This window comes from Pongo abelii, chromosome 18 (assembly GCF_028885655.2).
Source record: "Pongo abelii isolate AG06213 chromosome 18, NHGRI_mPonAbe1-v2.0_pri, whole genome shotgun sequence".
Taxonomy (NCBI): domain Eukaryota; kingdom Metazoa; phylum Chordata; class Mammalia; order Primates; family Hominidae; genus Pongo; species Pongo abelii.
This window is the reverse complement of record NC_072003.2, coordinates 22282633-22304412: the sequence shown is the minus strand read 5'-3', so window position 1 is coordinate 22304412 and position 21780 is coordinate 22282633. Positions and strand designations below refer to the sequence as shown.

The 21780-nt window shown below is 43.0% G+C and overlaps 1 protein-coding gene across 12 annotated transcripts in view; it reads right to left on the bottom strand.

Annotated features, from left to right (window-relative positions):
* The window catches only part of IQCK (IQ motif containing K), a 139729-nt gene that overhangs the window by 25709 nt on the left and 92240 nt on the right, over nucleotides 1–21780 (bottom strand). For 11 of the 12 annotated variants that reach the window (XR_010137839.1, XM_009250522.4, XM_054534819.2 and 8 more), the window contains one exon: nucleotides 4640–4751. Coding sequence is in view for 11 of the 12 variants with exons in the window: in XM_009250522.4 (XP_009248797.3) it covers nucleotides 4640–4751 (112 nt within the window). In the remaining variant the exon portion in view is untranslated. Of the gene's footprint in view, nucleotides 1–4639; nucleotides 4752–9153; nucleotides 9228–21780 lie in introns of all 12 variants that reach the window. The other variant, XM_024241409.3, reaches the window with a different exon arrangement.

Genomic DNA, 21780 nt, shown 5'->3' with positions numbered 1-21780 from the left:
AAATACTGTTTGGGACAGGCAGTCTCTGACTCACTGTAACATGAGACGGGCTATATATGACCACGATTCCACCCCGACAGCTGATGTGACTCTCCCTCAGACCTCCTGTCTGCCCAAGGTTGCTCTAAGCTATGAACTTGGTAAAATCTATTTGTACTATAAATGCCGGAGCGCAATGTGGATAAAATGGCAACAACTTAAAAAGATATGCCTGTCTCCTGGATTTGTACATAGATGAGCTTTTTTTTTTTTTTTAATGAAGTTGAAAAACCATTTTCATTTGCAATCACTCCACTATTTTTTATTGCAAGTCTAAAGGAGAACTAGCATGTGCTTAACATCCATTTTCAAATTGCTTCACTGCAAGCCTTTGAGGTCTAATTGAGGTGTCACCTTGGCTGGGGAGATTTATTTTGCAACCCCCCACACTACCCAGATTCATAAGGTTTAAAATAGGAAGTAACTCTAGCACATGAGCTTAACGAAATGATTCAACTCGGCGACAGTTAAAGAGAACAAGAAGTTCTGCTTTGCCTGGTGTGCAGCAGGTTGTACTCTGCTTCTCATAATTCAGCCCCTAGCTGGAGGCTTCAGTCCATGAAAACATAAACAGCAAGAACTCTGAAGCCCAGAGAGGAAACTGAACAGGTCGTATGTCATGTTCCAGAAGATTCCTGAGAAGCTGGGTCTGAGGGCAGAATCTAAGAGAATGTCTTAGCTCTCTGCATCTGTCCTCCAGGATGTGTTAGAACACTGGACAGAGAAAGGGAAGTCTTGGGCCCAGCCCCAGGCTGTCCTCTGCTGTGTGACCCTGGGCAAGTCACTCAATCTTGCTGGAACTTAATTTCTTCATATGTAAAATGAAGCCCAGAGCTTCATCCCCTAAATATGTACAGACCACCTGCTCTGTGCCAGGCTCATGATGAATAAGACAAACATGGTCCTACATGAAAGCCCATGGAGCTTGGAGTCTATTGGAAGAAATCAACACAAATAGTTTAATAATGCTATGATGACAAAAACTAACATTTATGGGAACTATGTGCCAGGACTTGTTCTAAATATCATCATCTCTTATAATCTTGTAATAACACCTGTATTAGATAGGCACTATTATTACTAGTCCCATTTTGCACAACGGAAAACTGAAGCTTCATGAAGTTCACTAGATCAGGGTCACATGGATAGAAATGGTAGTTAGGATTCCAAGGGCAGGTCTGGCCAGCTCCAAAGCCCGGTCCTTTACCTGTCCTTTCTGCTGTCCTGACTTCCTTCTTAACTGATCACAGACCTGGGGACAGACTTTAGAATTGGCTTGTTTGCCCAAAGGCCATTTCACGGTCTCAGCGTAAATGGGAACCCATCCATGGGTTCACACTGGGGTATTTACTGAAGAGGTGTTTCTTGTTTGGAGAGCATGGCTCGCTCCTTCCGGAGCCCTTGGAAGGTGGCACGGGAAGCCAGCAGCAGATGGTGGAAATGGAATTGCTTCCACCAGCCCCTCCAGCCCCTCTGCTGCGGGCTGGATAACGGCATGAACTCCAGTCTATTCTCCCTGCTCCGAAGTGAGCCCAATCAGTCAATCAACCAACCGCAAATCAAATCCAAAGAATACAGACCAAGAGAAAGAAATAGGCATGCTGCACTTTCCTCGACCTTTAAACTGATTACAGCCCTGATTGCCTTCCAGTTTTGAAGCCAAATGAAACTGCAGTTGTGCATGGAACAGAGGCCTGTGCTGAGCCAGCCAAACAGTAACAGCTCAAGCTGCTTCTTTACAAGGGCAGCTTAGATCACCAATTTGATGTGCTCCTACTCTGCACCAGGAACTTTCTGTTTATTGACTCGTTTAAACCTCACAGCTCCATTCATTCATTCGTTCAACTGATATTATCTGATGCTCACTTTGTGCCAGGCACTGTACTAGGAGTTAAGCCAGGCAGACACATCACATCAGGAGGTACCATGATGTCAATGTGTCCTATTATTTCATGTAGGTTACATGCTAGTGGGGAAGACAATTGTCCAGTAAATAAATTTAGGTTGGTGCAAAAGTAATTGCATTTAATGTCATTATTTTTAATGGCAAAAACCGCAATTATTTTTGCACCAACCTAATAGCAGCTGTATAGTCAAGCATCAGCGGGACTTGTTGCCCAGAGCTGAGAGCACAGGCCTAAAGGACTCCACATTTTAAAGAAAGCACAAAACAACTGGGCATCTCACATCTCCTTAGGTTCTCCATCCTGGCTGAGCAATAGGCACGGTGGCTGACGCCTGTAATCCCAGCACTTTTGGAGGCCGAGGAAGTAGGATCACTTGAGGTCAGGAGGTCAGGACCAGCCTGGCCAACATGGTGAAACTCCGTCTCTACAAAAAAAATGAAAATTAGCTGGGCATGGTGGCAAACGCCTGTAATCCCAGCTACTTGGGAGGCTGAGGCATGAGAATCACTTGAACCCCAGAGGTGGAGGTTGCAGTGAGCCGAGATTGCACCACTGCACTCCAGCCTGGGTAACAGAGCAAGACCCTGTCTCAGAAAAAAAAAAAAAAAAAAAAGGAATAGAAAGTACAGAGTCCCAAGGTGAAGAAGGCATTGGCACATTGCAAGAACAGAAAAGAGATTAGAGGGGCTGTAGCCCACTGAGGGAGGATGGGGACAGGGTAGGATGGGGAGGTTAGAGGACCCAAGGCATGATGGCCTGTGGCCTGCTGAGGGATGTATGACTATTTTTTGTAGTTTCTCATAATTATAAAGTACTATGTGCTTATCTAAAAGATTCCAACAGTGTGGTTCCACCCCTTTGGTCCAAATTCTCAAAGGTAACCACCAATAATTTTCTTCGAGACTGTTTAGCATCTCTGTGTTTCCATGCATATATATATATATATATATATATATATTTTTTTTTTTTTTTTTTTTTTTTTTGAGACGGAGTCTGGCTGTGTTGCCTAGACTGGAGTGCAGTAGCATGATCTCGGCTCACTGCAACCTCCACCTTCTGGGTTCAGGTAGCTGGGATTACAGGTGCCCGCCACCACGCCTGGCTAATTTTTGTATTTTTAGTAGAGACAGGGTTTTACCATGTTGGCCAGGCTGGTCTTGAACTCCTGACCTCAGGTGATCCACCTGCCTCAGGCCCCCAAAGTCCTAGGATTACAGGCCATGCATTTTTTTATATATGAATAAAAACTTATAGTTCTGCAATTTAATTTTCCCCATTTGAAAACATATCAGGTCGAGCGCGGTGGCTCATGCCTGTAATCCCAGCACTTTGGGAGGCCGTGGTGGGCAGATCACCTGAGGTCAGGAGTTTGAGACTAGCCTGGCCAATATGTATGGTGACACCCTGTCTCTACTAAAAATACAAAAATTAGCCAGGCATGGTGGCAGGCGCCTGTAATCCCAGCTACTCGGGAGGCTGAGGCAGGAGAATTGCTTGACTCCAGGAGGCGGAGGTTGCAGTGAGCTGAGATCGAGCCACTGCACTCCAGCCTGAGCGACAGAGCGAGACTCCATCTCAAAAAAAAAAAAAAAAAAGGAAAGAAAAGAAAAGAAAACATACCAGCCAAGCGCGCTGGCTTATGCCTGTAATCCCAGCACTTTGGGAGGCCGAGGCGGCAGATCACTTGAGGTCAGGAGTTCAAGACTAGCCTGGCCAACATGGTGAAACCCTGTGTCTACTAAAAATGCAAAAATTACCCAGGTGTGGTGGAGCAAGCCTGTAATCCCAGCTACTCAGGAGGCCGAGGCTGGAGAATCACTTGAACCCAGAAGGCGGAGGTTGCAGTGAACCGAGGTCATGCTGCTGCACTCCAGCCTGGGCGAACAGAGTGAGACTCTGTCTCAAAAAAAAAAAGAAGACATTGGCTCATGAAATTATGGTGACTGAGAAGTCCCACAATCTGCCATTTGCAAGCTAGAGACCCAGGAAGTCCAGAGAACCAGTAGTGTAGATTCTAGTCTGGGTTTGAAGCCCTGTGAGCCAGCAGCACCAAGGGCAGGAGAGGATCAAGGCCCCAGCTCACATGGCCAGGCAGAGTTCATGCAACCTTCCTCCACCATTTTGTTCTATTCAGGCCCTTAACAGATTGGATGAAGCCCATTAGGGAGGTCCATCTGCTTTATTTGGTCAATCAATTCAAATGCTAATCTCTCTGGAAACACCTTGACAGATCTAGAAATAACGTTTAATCTGGGCATCTCACAGCCCGGTCAAGTTGACACATAAAATTAGCCATCGTAAAAGGGGAGAAGACAAGCATAAAATACCATCTGAGTTCAGACACACAATCAACAACTTAGAAGAATAACTATAACTATCCATCATACTGATAGACACTGTGTTTCCAAAATAATGGGTTATTCTTGATGTCTTGTAGCTTCAAAAATAGAAACCTGCAGACACAGGGAGACACTGAATTTGTCCCTGTGGGAGAGAAATGGCCCTGTAAATTATATCACATCACCTCTGTCATTCCAGAGCAGAATCTTAATATGCAGCCACTTCCCCCATGCACAAGCTGAGTTCCATGCAGACAAGGACCTCACAAAAGCTCAGAGGGCCTCCTTCTTGAGCCTGGAATAAGAATCAGGCTTTTCTTGAATGAACTAAGGACTGTGAATCCAGCAACTTACCTTTTTGTTCTTGCTTGGCCCAGAAAATTTTGACTCGCTGGTGAATGTGCTTGGCCTCGCGAAGTTTCTTCTGCCACTGACGCAGTTCTTGAATCTCAGGATCACAGCGAACCTGGAAAATCCCAGTAAAACTTTAGTCCCTTTTCGACATACTTCTGTACACTAGCTTATTAACCCTGCATGGTAAATCCTTTACAAACCAATTGGATGTACTTTTGATTCTCAATGAATCATCATCCTAAATGAATTACTGACACTCCTAGAGCTTACACCATATTTGAGCATAAATGAGGTTGTGTGAAGATTTACTATAGTAACAGTAGGTTAAGAATGAATAGGTCTGTGCTGTCCAATAGAAAGATAATACAGCCACCACATTTGTAACTTTAAACTTCCTGGCATCTCATTTTAAAAAGTAAAAGCAAGCAGATAAGATTATTTTTAAGAATATATTTCACTTGGCCAGGCACGGTGGCTTATGCCTGTAATCCCAGCACTTTGGGAGGCCGAGGCTGGCACATCACCTGAGGTCAGGAGTTCGAGACCATCCTGGCCAACATGATGAAACCCCTTCTCTACTAAAAATACCAAAATTAGCTGAGCGCGGTGGCGGGTGCCTGTAATTTGCAGCTACTTAGGAGGCTGAGGCAAGAGAATCGCCTGAACCCAGGAGGCGGAGGTTGCAGTGAATCGAGATTGTGCCATTGCACTCCAGCCTGGGCGACAAGAGAGAAACTCCGTCTCAAACAAACAAACAAGAATATATCTCACTTAACCTAAAACATTCAAAATCTTATTACTTCAACATGTAATTAATATAAAAAATTATTATGCCGGGCATGGTGACTCATGCCTGTAAATCCCAGTACTATGAGAGGCCAAGGCAGGAGGATTGCTCAAGCCCAGGTGTTCAAGATCAGCCTGGGCAACATAGCAAGACATCATCTCTATAAAAAATAAACAAAATTAGCTGGGTGTGGTGGTGAACGCCTGTAGTCCCAGCTACTCAGGAGGCTGAGATGGGAGGATTGCTTGAGCCTGGGAGGTTGAGGCTGCAGTGAGCCAAGATTGTGCCACTGCACTCCAGCCTGAGATCCTGTCTCAAAAAAATAAAAATAAAAAATTATTTATGAGTTATCTTACTTTCTGTTTTACATGCTAAGTCTTCAACACTGTGTTTTTGCACTTACAACATACTTCATTTCAAGTGCTCAACAGACACATGTAGCTGGTGGCTACTACATAGAACAGCACAGTTCTAGGTTCACCACAGTTAATGCATTAACCACAGTTCTATTTAACACTGACTGCTTACTTCATACCAACTTCTGTGCTAGACGTTGAGATTAAAGAGATAAATAATAGTAATTGCAACAATTATTTTTATTTTTATTATAGCTCATATTTATTGAGCATTTATCTCCCAGGCATGGTTTGAAGTATCTTACAAATTTTATTTCATTTTTTATTTTCTTTATTTTGTAGAGAAAGAGTCTTGCCATGTTGCCCATGCTGGTCTCAAACTCCTAGGCTCAAGCCTTGGCCTCTAAAAGTTCTGGGATTATGGGTGAGAGCCACTGTGCCTGGCCAAATATTTTACAATTTTTTTTTTTTTTTTTTTGAGATGGAGTTTCGTTCTTGCTGCCCAGGCTGGAGTGCAATGGTGCAATCTCAGCTCACTGCAACCTCTGCCTCCCAGGTTCAAGCAATTCTTCTGCCTCAGTCTCCCAAGTAGCTGGGTTTACAGGTGTGTGCCACCAGGCCTGGCTAATTTTGTATTTTCGGTAGAGACAGGGTTTCACACATGTTGGTCAGGCTGGTCTTGAACTCCTGACTTCAAGTGATCCACCTGCCTTGGCCTCCCAAAGTGCTGGGATTACAGGTGTGAGCCACTGCTCCCCACCTATTTTACAAATTTGAATCACCAAGCCAAGCCAATAAGGCAGAAATTATTATCCCCGTGTTACAGATGAAATAATTGAATTTTAGTGGCTTGCCAAGTCTTACTGGTAATGGTGGAGCTGGAATTAAAACTTGAATGGATTGATTCCAGCTGCCCTTGAGAAACTTAAAGTGTAGGAGGAGACACAGGAATAAGATCAATAAGGTATGGTAAGAGTAGGGAAATTGGTGAGTGCAAGGGAAAACAGAGGGGCCATCTAACCCAGCCTTGGAGAGGTCAGAAAACTCCTGGGCTGTTTTGAAGGACGAACTAGAGTTCACCATGGGAAGAAGGGATGGAGTTTAATTGTGTTCCTGGGAGAGATAATGGCCTCTGCAAGAGGTGCAGAAGAGTGAAACAGTCTTGGATGATACAGGAATTCTAAGGTGAGAAAGTAACAGGGCTCAGAAAGGCCACAGCCACTCACATCCTTCCTCTTCCTGATTCATCTTTCTACCTCATCACTTGCCAGAGGAGCTGCATCTCACAAAGCAGATTCCAAGACTGAAAGGGAGTGATTTTATATATGTGGATGTGTGTCAACTTTATCTTGAAAGATAAGTTAAAGTCACAAAAGAATGCTGTGAGACATCCCGAGAAATGAGATCCAACATTTTCCAAAGAAGTCCCTGACTCAGCTCTCTAGATTAACTATTAGATAGGGCTACTTTGGGGGTTCCCCTTATTTCAGGGGTACCAAGCCCCCACAGCCACAGGCTGGTACTGGTCCATGGCCTGTTAGGAACCAGGCAGTACAACAGAAGGTGAGTGGTGAGTGAGCAGTGAAGCTTCATCTGTATCTGCAGCCACTCCCTATTGCTCACATTACCACCCAAGCTCCACCTCCTGTCAGATCAGTGGCAGCATTAGATTTTCATAGGAGCATGAACCTTATTGTGAACTGCACATGTGAGGGATCTAGGCTGCATGCTCCTTATGAGAATCTAACTAATGCCTGATGATCTGTCACCATCTCCCATCACGCCCCAGATGGGACCACTTAGTTGCAGGAAAACAAGCTCAGGGTTGCCACTGATTCTACATGATGATGAGTTGTATAATTATTTCATTACATATTACAATGTAATAATAATAGAAATAAAGTACACAATAAATGTAATGTGCTTGTATCATCCCAAAACCATCCCCCCCAGCCCAGTTCCCTATCCATGGAAAAACTGTTTTCCATGAAACTGGTCCCTAGTGCCAAAAAGGTTGGGGACTACTGTCTTAATCAGCTCCATTTATTTATTTATTTATTTATTTATTTATTTATTTATTTATTTTTCAGAGGGAGTCTCACTCTACCGCCTAGGCTGGAGTGCAGTGGTGCGATATCACCTCACTGCAACCTCCGCCTCCTGAGTTCAAGCAATTCTCCTGCCTCAGCCTCAAGAGTAGCTGGGATTACAGGTATGCACCACCATATCTGACTAATTTTTGTAGTTTTAGTAGAGACTGGGTTTTGCCATGTTGGCCAAGCTGGTCTCGAACTCCTAACCTCAGGTGGTCTGCCCACCTCGGCATCCCAAAGTGCTGGCATTACAGGCGTGAGCCACTGTGCCTGGCCAGCTCCATTCGTTTTAAATGAGTCAATAGCTGTGTATTCTGGAGGAACAGTTGCCTGAACTGGAATGAGCATGTAGAACTGGCGCAGTCACACGCCACATGCCCAGGTCAGTGCTTCCCTCTCTAGGCCGTGGTCCCCTCCTGTCTCTCCAGGAACCCCAGGTGCCCAGAAGGGTGGCCTCCTTGCTCCTCTTCTCTTCTTAAAGCCACAGTTCAGAGTCAGGAACTACTGTCTCTCCTGCTGGGAGGGATGCAGGGTAAACTGAGGCAGAAATAGAAACCTGCCAGGCTTGCAGGACCCAGCATTTAAGAGAAACTGGTGAAGGGAGCGCAGGGTGAGGATAGACCAGAGAGCCAGGCTTGTCTAAAGGGGTGGGCTGCTCCCCAACTCTGCTGACCATGGGGATGCCGCAAAGTCAGAGCTCCATCTCTTGCTTTTTCAGATCACCACTGGATCTTGGACTTCCTACCTTGGTCCCTGGGCTTCCTCCTACCATGGTCACTGCTATCCTTTGAGGGAGCCCAAGCCTGGGCTCCCAAGTTTCAACTTGCTCAAGTCACCCACACATCCACCATCTTAGGACACAAACACAGTCCCCAAAGGGCGAGACTGAGCCAGGTTTCACCATCAGCTACCTCCTAGCCCCAGAACTACCATTCCCTCTCGTCTATCCCCTATTGATAGAGGGGCCACCTCTTCCAACTCTCTTAATAATTTTACATCAAAGAGCCTTGTTGTCCTTTCCTTCCACTGAAATTTTATCAGATTCACAAGTAACCTTAGTGATTTTTTAAAAATTTGGTCAAATACACATAGCATAAACTGTACCATTTTAATCCTTTTAAAGTATACAGTTCAGTAGCATTAAGTACACTTACAATGTTATGCAACCATCACCATTCTCTCATTGTAACACATTTTCATCAGGCCAAAAGGAAATCCCACATTCTTTAAGCAGTGAATTCCCATTCTCCCCTCTCCCTACCCCAGCCAACCACAGACCTGCTGTAGTCTCCATAGCCTCTCTGTGTCTTTAGATCCACAGTCTCTCTGGATTTGCCTATTCTGGATATTTCCTACAAATGGAATCATACAATCATGTGTCCTTTGTGTCTGGATTCTTCCAGTCAGCATATCATATTTTAAGGTTTATCCACATTGCAGCATGTATCAATACTTATTCCTGAATAATATCTATCGTATAGGTATACCACATTTATTTTTATCCATTCATCACTTAATGGGACATTTGTTTTGCCTTTTTTTTTTTTTTTTTTTTTTGAGACAGAGTCTCACTCTGTCACCCAGGCTGGAAGGCAGTGGCACGATCTCAGCTCACTGCAACCTCTGCCTCCCTGGTTCAAGCAATTCTCCTGCCTCAGCCTCCCGAGTAGCTGGGATTACAGGCACCCGCCACCACGCCCAGCTAATTTTTGTATTTTTAGTAGAGACAGGGTTTTACCACGTTGGCCAGGCTGGTCTCGAACCCCTGACCGTGTGATCTTCCTGCCTCAGCCTCCCAAAGTGCTGGGATTACCGCGTGAGCCACCACACCCGGCCTTTTTTTTTTTTTTTTTTTGAGACAGGGTCTCATTCTGTCGCCCAGATTGTAGTGCGGTGATACATGATCTTGGTTCACTGCAACCTCTACCTCCCAGGGTCAAGCAATTCTCTCACCTCAGCTGGGACTACAGGCGTGCCACCACACCCAGCTAATTTTTTAATTTTTTGTTTTTGTAGAGACAAAGTTTCACTATACTACCTAGGCTGGTCTCAAACTCCTGGGTTCAAGCAATCCTCCTATCTCAGCCTCCCAAAGTACTGGGATTACAGGTGTGAGTCACCGAGCCCAGCACTTAGTGGAACATTTAAGTTGTTCCTGCCTTTTGGCTATTAGGAACAGGGCTGCTATGAACATTTGCGTATGAGTTTTTGTTTGTTTATTTATTTATTGAGATGGAGTCTCGCTCTGTCACCCAGGCTGGAGTGCAGTGGTGTGATCTCGCCTCACTGCAACCTCCGCTTTCAAGCCATTCTCATGCCTCAGCCTCCTGAGTAGCTGGGATTACAGGCACATGCTACCATGCCCAGCTAATTTTTTGTATTTTTAGTAGACATGGGGTTTCACCATGTTGGCCAGGCTGGTCTTGAACTCCTGACCTCAGGTGATCCACCCGCCTCGGTCTCCCAGAGTGCTGGGATTACAGGTGAGTTTTTGTTTAAACACCTATTTTCAATTTGGAAGGGGAGTTGTAGACCTAGAAGTCGAATTGCTGGGTGACATGGGTAATTTTAATTCAACTTATTGAGAAAACAAACTGGTTTTCACAGTGGCTGAATCATCTTCTATTCTCACCAGCAATGAATGAAGGCTCTAATTGAACCACATTCTTGTCAACATATGTTATTTTCAATTTTTTAATTTTAAATTTAAATTTCATTTTTAATTTAATTTACTTTTTTATTAAATTAAATAGGGTCTCGCTTTTTTGCCCAGGCTGGTCTCAAACTCCTGGGCTCAAGTGATCCTCCCACCTCGTTCTTCTGAGTAGCTGGGACTACAGGTGTGTACCACTGTGCCTGGCTCTGTTTGTTTTTCACTATAGCCATCCTAGCAGATATGAAGTGGCATCTCATTGTGGTTTAAATGTGCACTTCTCTAATGTTTAATGACATCGAGCATCTTTTCATGTGCTTGTTGCCTGTCTGTATATCTTCTTGGAGAAATGTCTATTCAAGGCCTTTGGCCATTTTATTTGTTTGCTTTTTTCTCCCTCCACTTCCCTTTGCGCTTTTAAACAGTGGGTTGCTTGTCATTTTGTTGCTGAGTTGTAAGAGTTTATTATATGTTTTGGACACTATACCCTTCTCAAATGTATTATTTACAAGTATTTTCTCCCATTCTGTAAGTTGTCTTTTCACTCTCTTAATAGTGTCCTTTGATGCAAAAGTTTTTAAATTTTGATAAAATCAAATTTATCTTTTTTTTTTTGAGACAGAGTTTCCCTCTGGTGCCCAGGCTGGAGTGCAATGGCACAATTTTGGCTCACTGCAACCTCTGCCTCCCGGGTTCAAGTGATTCTCATGCCTCAGCCTCCTGAGTAGCTGAGATTACAGGTGTGTGCCACCACTCTGGCTAAATTTTTTTTTTTTTTTTTTTTTTTTGAGACGGAGTCTTGCTCTGTCACCCAGGCTGGAGTGCAGTGGCATGATCTCAGCTCGCTGCAACCTCCGCCTCCCGGGTTCACGGCATTCTCCTGCCTCAGCCTCCCGAGTAGCTGGGACTACAGGCGCCTGCCACTGCACCCGGCTAATTTTTGTATTTTTAGTAGAGACGGGGTTTCACCATGTTAGCCAGGATGGTCTTGATCGGCTGACCTTGTGATCCACCCGCCTCAGCCTCCCAAAGTGCTGGGATTACAGGCGTGAGCCACCAAGCCCGGCAATTTTGTGTTTTTAGTAGAGATGGGGTTTTGCCATGTTGGCCAGGCTGGTCTCGAACTCCTGACCTCAAGCGATCCACCCGCCTTGATCTCCCAAAGTGCTAGGATTACTACAGACTTGAGCCATTGCACCTGGCCTGAATTTATCTATTTATTTCTTTTGTTATTTGTGCTTTTGGTGTCATAGCTAAGAAACTATTGCCAAATCTAAGATAATAAAGATTTATCCCTATGTTTTCTTCTAAGAGTTGGGTAGTGTAGCTCTTTGATCCATTTTGAGTTAATTTTTATATACGGTGTGGGGTAAGGGTCCAATTTCATTTTTGGCATGTGGATATCAAGTTGCCCCAGAGCCATTTGTTGAAGAGACTATTCTTTGTCCCACTGAATGGTCTTCGCACCCTTATCAAAAATCAATTGACCACAGAGGTATGCGTTTATTTCTAGACTCTTAATTCTTTTCCCACAATGCATGTTTTTTTTTTCAAGTTAAAATTTATGGACTTTCTGTATTTTTAGCAGAGACGGAGTTTCACCATATTAGCAAGGATGGTCTAGATCTCCTGACCTCGTGATCTGCCCCCCTTGGCCTCCCAAAGTGCTGGGATTACAGGCGTGAGCCACCGCACCCGGCCAAAATGTATGGACTTTCTAAATAAGGTATAGGAGTGGTAAATAAAACTAAGTCTATAGTTATTAAATTTTGACAGTCAATACTGCTTCCAATTTATCCTGTGAATTACTTTCAAACATGTTAATCACCGCTGGATTGAAAGAGCATTTGGGAAATGTGGAAATATTGTCTATAGAATACATTGTAAGTCTACTGGTGATCCAAAGAGATTTGCCCTTGTGAATTTTTTTTTTTTTTTTTTTTTTTTAGATGGAGTCTCACTCTGTCACTCAGGCTGGAGTACAGGGGCACAATTTCAGCTCACTGCAACCTCCACCTCCCGGATTCAAGCAATTCTCCTGCTTCAGCCTTCTGAGTAGCTAGGACTACAGGCATCCGCCACCATGACCGGCTAATTTTTGTATTTTTAGTAGAGACAGGGTTTCACTATGTTGGCCAGGCTGGTCTCAAACTCCTGACCTCAAGTGATCTGCCAGCCTCAGCCTCTCAAAGTGCTGGAATTACAGGCGTGAGACAACGCACCCAGCCCCGTGTGGAATTTGAAACAAAAGAATAAGCAGCAAAAGCTACCGTGATAGGTCCAAATCCACCAGTGGTGGGGAGCCCAGCCTTAACACACTCACCATCGTGGACATCCTTTAACATTTCATCTCTCTGATCCTGTTCTTCTATAGCAAAGGCCTCCAACAGGTTTTGATAATTAGGAAACTTGGGGAGAAATATTGGGATTACCGTGATCTCACTCCCTTTCCTCCCAGAAAATTCTAGATTTTTTATGCCAATTGATCCAATGCCACCCCAGAGCTTTACTCACTGAGAGGAATTTGGATAGACGGTCTCGTCAAACTCAAGAAAAATAAAGTCCTTCCTATTACTTCCTCTTCCAGAGCATAGGGTGCCTTACTTGTTTTAAGAAAACCATTCAACTGATTTTTTTACTCCCAAATAAAGAAGATTGATTGTTTTCAGCTAAACTTACAAATGGAAGTTTACCTTGCTTAATAAAAAGAAAATACACAATTTATCTCTAAATATATATAAAAAATGGCCGGGCATGATGGTTCACACCTGTAATCCCAGCACTTTGGGAGGTCGAGGTGGGCCGATCACCTGAGGTCAGGAGTTCGAGACCACCCTGTCCAACATGGTGAAACATTGCCCGTACTAATAATACGAAAATTAGGTGGGCATCGTGGCACATGTCTGTAATCCCAGCTACTCAAGAGGCTAAGGAAGGAGGATCACTTGAATCTGGAAGGCGGAGGTTGCAGTGAGCCAAGATCGCGCCATTGCACTCCAGCCTGAACAACAAGAGTGAAACTCCGTTTCAAAAAAAAAAAAAAAGAAAAATGTATATATGTAAAACGTTATATATGTGTATACACACACACACACACACACACAAAGTAGTGTGTCATGCAAATCTCAGAGAGGAAAATCAGCTCTATATTAATGTCACAGAACATGGGATAAGCCCCCAAATCTTTTTTATTACAAACCAGTGTTTTTACAGTATTTCTTAAAGTCTTATGCTCATAAGAATCAGGCATCCTAGACATCTCGGTTCTGGGTAGGATGGGTTATCATATCTTACTAGCCATAACTTTAGCTGTGATCTCAGCAACCCAAACCCTCCTAGAGGCGAAGGGCAGGGGAAGAGGCAAACAAGGGATTAACCCCAACTTTCCCACACGCTCGTGTTTATCGGGATCTAAGCACACAAGAATCCCCATACTTCTGGACGGCGACAACTGATAACCTTCATGAGAATAAACCCAACGGATCTTCTGAATCATTAAAGGAAGGTCTAGTTAAAATCAGCAACTTGACTATGTTTTATCACAGTCAAATTCTTTCTTTACAATTGGTTTACTCTTAATGTTTGGAAGGACATACAAGGTGGGTTCGTCATCAGGGACTGTCACTTTTCAGTTCATGTTTTTCTGGACTGGATTGTTTGGGATATTTACAATGAGCATGTATTGTTTTAGGAATACAAGAAGTGTTTAAAATTTTAAGTTAACAGGTTCTGAGAGGCAAATAAAAGTCCTTTAACTTATAAATAATTAATTAATTTTTGCTATAATCGTTTGACTCTCCATTACCTAAATACTCAACAATAACAATAACAACAAAAACAGAAACATCCATTTCCTCATCATTCTGGAAGCCTGCAGTTGTTCACAGGGTTCTGCTGACCAGTTTAGCGTGATTTTGCTCTGTCTGGCCAGAGACCCTTTCATCTTTTCCTTAATTTCCTTCATTTTGAAGTGAGGACTGTTATTTACCCATAGAGAATACAGCAGCCTTGTTAGTTCATTACCAGGGAAGCCTGGATCTCTAGAGAAGGCTTTTGTGAGCCCTGGGGAAAGCACGCACCCATTGAACTGGGCTAATCCCAGTCATTATCATCATGATTAGGGAATCAATTTCAATGGCAGTGGTTGTGCCAATCAGCAAATACCATGGAGTGCAGTTTAATGTTTAACACATAAACAATTTCATTGCCAAAAAAAGCCTCCCTTACTAAGAGCTTTCTACTTTTATTTTTAAAAATTACTGTGTGGAGTCTCCATTTGCTCCTTCAAGACGGGAACATAAATAGGGTATACATTATTTATGTCAGTTTTTTAAAAAAATGCCCATGACACCATCAGATTCTCCTAATTATAGATTACCCTGATGGAAGCTAGTACAGGGTACCATATTGGTTTTAAAAGCCAACCCTGGATCCGATAGCCTGAGGTTGAATCTCAGCTCCACAAATTACAAACTAAGGAGCCTTGGGCAGGTTCCTTAAACTCCCTGAGCCTCAATTTTTTCATCTGTAAAATGGAGAAAATAAAAATATTTTTTCATTGGGTTGGTGTGAAAATAAGCTGACATAATACATGCAAAGTGCTAAACCAGTGTCATTACACATAGCAAGCTCTCACCGTTAGTAATTTCTTAAATCAATTGCTGAAGTAGTGAGAATAATCTGGATTCAGCTCTGAGGTTGAATCTTACAATTGCTATTAGTACATGGAACCAAGTGGCTGAGGAGCCAGTTATTCAGAAAACTGAAAGCAAGTCTCCTCCCAAGGGTTTACAAAGTGTTGAATATATAAATGATTTCATAATTTCATAATTTTAGGCATTAGCCAGGCAGCAGAAAGAAGTGTTGGCCAGGTGCGGTGGCTCACGCCTGTGTAATCCCAGCACTTTGGAAGGCTGAGGCAGGTGGATCCCCTGAGGTCAGGAGTTCGAGACCAGCCTCATGGTGAAACCCCGTCTCTACTAAAAATACAAAAATTAGCTGGGTGTGGTGGCATGCACCTGTAATCCCAGCTACTTGGTAGGCTGAGGTGGGAGAATCGCTTGAACTCGGGAGGCGGAGGTTGCAGTGAGCCGAGATCGCGCCACTGCACTCCAGCCTGGGTGACAGAGTAAGACTCCGTCTCAAAAAAAAAAAAAAAAAAAAGAAGTGTTGCTGTGAGGTGGTGGCTGCAGACAGAGAAGAGGAGGGAGACTGTTGCCTGGGACTCTGAAATTACCGTTTGTGGATCTAGACTTCTAAATTCCTCAGTTGTTTACTCTGATTCTTGGCAAAACAGACAAAAACCTAGCAACAGCCTGGATGACTGAGGATGATTCCCAGGGCTTTTTCTAATTGCTCTGGAGGAAGGCAGTTCATGTATTACAGTTGCTGTAAAGAAGCTGGGGAAATAACATAATGGTCAGGCCTCTTCAGTCATGTTCACAAGAGTGAACCACCGACTTGGTTTGAGATGCCTCATAGTAGGTTCTTAATACATCTTTGCTAATGATGTGACATACTAATTATTATACTGAAGGATTTTATACTCAAGAAAAGCAGATTTCAACATAAAAGAAATATATGTTTGCAAAATCTTTTTCAGTGACCTTATATTAATAAAATATTCAGAGTTCATAACTCTCTTGAATTCAACTTTATAAGGAAGCTTTGTGATTTCTTCTTAGATCTTTGGCAAAACGAAACAAAACAAAAGCTAGTTTTTCATTCTGGTAATTATTAGTGTTCCCTATTGTCTTAAGGATCTAATGTTTGTTTTTGGTTTTTGAGACAGGATCTTGCTCTGTTGCCCAGGCTGGAATGCAGTGGCACAATCGCAGCTCACTGCAGCCTGAAACAGCTCACTGCAGCCTGAAACTCCCGGGCTCAAGGGATCCTCCTACCTCAGCCTCCCATGTACCTGGGACTACAGGCACAAACCACCATGCCTAGTTTTGTTTTGTTTTGTTTTGTTTTTTCCTAATTGTAGAGATGGGGTCTCACTATGTTGCCTAGGCTGGTCTTGAACTCCTGGGCTCAAGCAGTCATCTCACTTCCACCTCCTAAAATGCTGGGATTATCAGCATAAGCCACTGGCGTCTGGACTTTAAGGATCTAATTTGTAAAAGCTGTAGATATCACCTATTCCCTGGTATTGTGGAAGTGTTACAGATATTCTACTGCGGTAGAACAGTAGTCCTCTTAGCGTTACTTGGGGCTTTCAGGGAGGTTTAGAAGTGTGTTCTAGAGCAGCATTTTTCAGTCTGTTGTGTCATATTAGTGAGTGGTAAATTCAGTTGGGTGGCTGGTGAATGACATTAAAAAAATAATCAAATGGAAAATATAGAAAATGATAATTATTCCTTTATCATTAAGGACCCTTCCAGGCCAGGCATAGTGGCTCACACCTATAATCTCAGCACTTTGGGAGGGTGAGGCAGCTGGATCACTGGAGCACAGGAGTTCGAGACCAGCCTGGGCATTTTAGTGAGACTTCAGCTCTACAAAAAAACTAAATTTTAGCCAAGTGTGATGGTGCATACCTGTACTTCCAGCTACTCGGGAGGCTGAGGTGGGAGGATTGCTTGAGCCCAGAAGGTCGAGAGTGCAGTCAGCATGACTGCACCATGGCACTCCAACCTGGGCAGCAGAGTGAGACCCTGTCTCAAAAAAAAAAAAAAAAAAAAAAAAGGACCCTTTTATTCCTAATGTTTTCTGCCTTATGTCTATTTATCTCATCTTAATATTGCTATACCACTTTTCTTTTGGTTAGTATCTGTGTTGTCAGTCTTTCCCCATCTCATTATTTTCAGCCATTCTGGGTCATTTTATGTGCCTATACCTCCAGCATAAAGGCAGATTTCTTTTTTAATTCAATCTGAAAATCAGAGAAAACTTCATTCTATTTACATTTATTGAGATTAGTGATATGTTTGTATTTATGTCTCTCACTCTGTTTTTGGTCATAATTTTGTCTTTTTCTATCCTGCTTTCTGTTGCATTGAATTTTCTGCATTCCACTTGTTTCTTTCTACTGATTTATTAGTTCACATTCCATTTGTTTTCTTTTCTTTTCTTTTTTTTTTTTTGAGATGGATTTTCTCGTCACCCAGGCTAGAGTGTGATGGTGCGATCTCGGCTCACTGCAACCTCTTCCTCCTGGGTTCAAGTGATTCTCCTGTCTCAGCCTCCTGAGTAGCTGGGATTACAGGTGCCCACCATCACGCCCAGCTAATTTTTGTGAGTTTTTTTTTTTTTTTTTTTGAGATAGAGTTTTGCTCTTGTTGCCCAGGCTGGAGTGCAATGGCACGATCTTGGCTCACTGCAACCTCCGCCTCCTCGGTTTAAGCAATTCTCCTGCCTCAGCCTCCTGAGTAGCTGGGATTACAGTTACCCGCCACCACGCCCAACTAATTTTTTTGTATTTTTAGTAGAGACAGGGTTTCACCACGTTGGCCAGGCTAGTCTCGACCTCCTGACCTCAAGTGATCTGCCACCCTGGCCTCCCAAAGTTCTGGGATTACAGGCATGAGCCACCACACCCAGCCCTAATTGTTTTCTTTAATGTGTTGTTATAATGTAATAAATTACTTAAAGTAAAAAAAAAAAAAAAAAAAAAAAAGGCTGTCCAGCCTCCTCCCAAACAACACAAGGACTTTAAAATGCTTAACTCCAACCTTCCAATTCTCAACTTTTATATTATTGTTATCTAGTAATTTAGTTTCCCCTAATTTATTTCCCATTGGTTAATAACTATTTAGATCTATCAGCTTCCTCATTCACCATTGTTTCTTGAATCCCACTCCTTCCTTGTGGGTTCAGTTTCCTTCTAGCTGAAGTATATCATTTAGCAGTTCTTTCAATGAGAGATGTGTTTTTAAATGCCTTTGTTTATAGCCCTTGCTCTTGAATGGTAATTTAGTAGGCACATAATTCTAGGTTGAATATTATTTTGTCTGGATTAGAAGACATTACACTTCCCTGTCTTCTGGCATATACTGCTGCTGATTGGAAGTCTATAATCAGTCTCATTGCTTTCCTTTGTAGGTAATCTTTCCTTTAAGATAGCTTGTAGGCTTCTTCTTTGCATAGTTTCACCATGAAGCATTTTGGTATTGTTTTGTCCTTATTTATCTAGTTCAAGATTCATGTTTCTTCAACTTTAGAATATTGTCACTCAATATCTCTATGAATATTGCTTCTCCCCCATTCATTCTATTGTTTCCCTCTGGAATTCCTATTAGACTTAGGTTGGACCTTCACATTCTGTCCTTGTCTCTTAACTGCTTTTCCACATTTCCTATCCCTATCTCTCTACTGCATTCTATCTCCCAGATCTGTCTTCCAGTTGACTAATTACTTCTCCAGCTGTGTTTATCTGTTGTTTAACTCATACCTAAAATATGGTCCATGGATCAGAAATATCAGCATCACCTGGGAGCTTATCAGAAATGCAAATTCATGGGCTTCACCCAAGACCCATTGAACAGAGTGGGGCCCAGGAATCTGTGTTTTACCAAACTCTGCAGGTGATTGTGATGCTCATTGAAGTTTGAGAAGCACTGCTTTAGTACATTGATTCAATTGCTTTCATTTCTAGAGGATTCACTTAGTTTTTTCAAATCTGAATTTCCCCCCCACTTTTTTCTGCAATGAATTGCCATTTTCTTTCAGCAAGATTTATATATTTTTTCTAGCAAATCTTTATAATCTTATACTTATTTTATAGTCTCAAATTGCCACTCTTGGGGATTTGGATTTTCCAGTTAATTGTATCTACTGACCCCCCTCCTTTCTTGTTAGTTTATTTTTTATTATGAGCTCATAACTATTAGTTCCAAGTTTGCCCACATCTGAAATCATATCTCTTATCCAGGGGTCAGTAAACTGTTTTTTTGTAAAAGATCAGATAGTAAATATTTTTGGCTTTGTGCATCATATGGTCTCTGTCATAATAATGCCAACTCTGACATTATAGTACAAAAGCACCCATAGAAAACATGTTTTTAAAATAGGCATACTGTATTTCAACAAAACTTTATAAAACAGGCAGTGGGCTAGATTTGCTCTGTGGGCTATAGTTTACAAACACCTGCTCTTGAGTGGCCATTAGAACCTATAGCCCCCACCTTCCCTATTGCTTCTTCCATCTCTCTATATGTATTACATAAATATTAATTTAAGGCTGTTTCCATGGCCAGGCATAGTGGCTCAGGCTTGTAATCCCAGCACTTTCGGAGGCCCAGGTGGACGGATCACTTGAGGTCAGCAGTTCGAGACCAGCTTGGCCAACATGGTGAAACTCCATCTCTACTAAAACTATGAAAATCAGTGGGTGTGGTGGTGCACACCTGTAATCCCAGCCACTGGGGAGGCTAAGGCAGAATTGCTTGAACCCGGGAGGCAGAGACTGCAGTGAGCCGAGTTTGCACCACTGCACTCTAGTCTGGGCAACAGAGTGAGACTCTGTCTCAAAAAAAAAAAAAAAAAAAAAAAATTAAGGCTATTTCCTAAATTTACCTGATGACACTGAGATCACTGAAGGTACTTGTTCAAAACAGAATCCCAGACCCTTTCCCTGTAGGTACTGATTGAGTATGTGTGAGGTAGAACCAAGGTTTCAGCATGTTCAGGAAGAAACCTAGTTGATTCTAATGATCTGAGAAATTTGGGGAACCCTGTTCTAATAAAGAGAATGTTAAGAATGAACTTAATGTTACAAGACTTACCATCCTAACATCTGTACAACTTTCAGTTCTTGCCCACATGAATGCCACGTTGATTATTGCAAATCCATAAAATCTGAGTCAAAAAGGACTGCTCAGGTCATTAATGTATAGTCAGCAAGGCACTATCTCTGTGACTCATGAAGAGCAGCTGCTTTTTGGTGGGGTCGTCTTTGCAGTGCCGGATATAAAGAGACCTCCCAGGAAGCCACACCTATTTTTTGTTAAAGTCCCTTTAATAATAAGACTATATTGCAGTACAGATTTGGAAAAGATGGAATTTCCCCCAACAGCTCAGTGATAATAGTTCGGATAAAGTTCATCCAACAGTTCGTCGTACTTGTTTACCCAAATAACCAGGGAATGAATAAGTTGCAAAAACATTTAAGGTATTTGATAAACTTTCCAATGATTTACAGGGTTAAACTACAGCAAAATTTGCTATGCCAGAGACCATATCATTGTACAATGCATTGTTGTTGTTTTGAGACAGGGTCTCGCTCTGTCACCCAGGCTTGAATGCAGTGGCATGATCTGGGCTCACTGCAGCCTCAACCTCCTGGGCTCAAGCAATTCTCCTGAGTAGCTGGGACCACAGGCACGCACCACTACACCTGGCTGATTTTTACATTTTTTGTAGAGACCAGGTTTTGCCATGTTCCCCAGGCTGGTCTCAAGCTGCTGAACTCAAGCAATCCGCCAGCTTCTGCCTCCCAAAGTGTTGGGATTACAGGCGTGAGCCACTGCACCCAGCCTGTACAATCAATGCCTTCAATGGCTTGATCTCTTCTTTACCACTAATACGTATTCAAGAGCTGACTTTTATGTAGTACTTTCATTACATAATAGTGCCAGCACTGTTTTAAGACTTTTATACATATTAACTTTGAATCCTCAGAACAACCATACAAATTAGAAACTATTGCCATCCCCATTTTCTTTTCCTTCTTTTTTTTTTGCTGGAGTCTTGCTCTGTCACCCAGGCTGAAGTGCAGTGGCGCGATCTTGGCTCACTATAACCTCCACCTCCCGTGTTCAAGCGATTCTCCTGCCTCAGCCTCCCGAATAGCTGGGATTACAGGCGCCCACCACTGTGCCCAGCTTTTTGTATTTTTAGTAGAGACAGTGTTTCGCCATGTTGGCCAGGCTAGTCTCAAACTCCTGACCTCAGGTGATCCGCCCACCTTGGCCTCCCAAAGTGCTGGGATTACAGGCATGAACCACCATACCTGGCTACCATCTCTATTTTCTTTTTCTTTTTTTTTTTTTTTTGAGACGGAGTCTCACTCTGTCACCCAGGCTGGAGTGCAGTGGCACGATCTCGGCTCACTGCAAGCTCCGCCTCCTGGGTTGACACCATTCTCCTGCCTCAGCCTCCTGAGTAGTTGGGACTATAGGCGCCCACCACCACGCCTGGCTAATTTTTTGTATTTTTTAGTATAGACGGGGTTTCACCGTGTTAGCCAGGATGGTCTCAATCTCCTGACCTCGTGATCCGCCCGCCTCAGCCTCCCAAAGTGCTGGGATTAC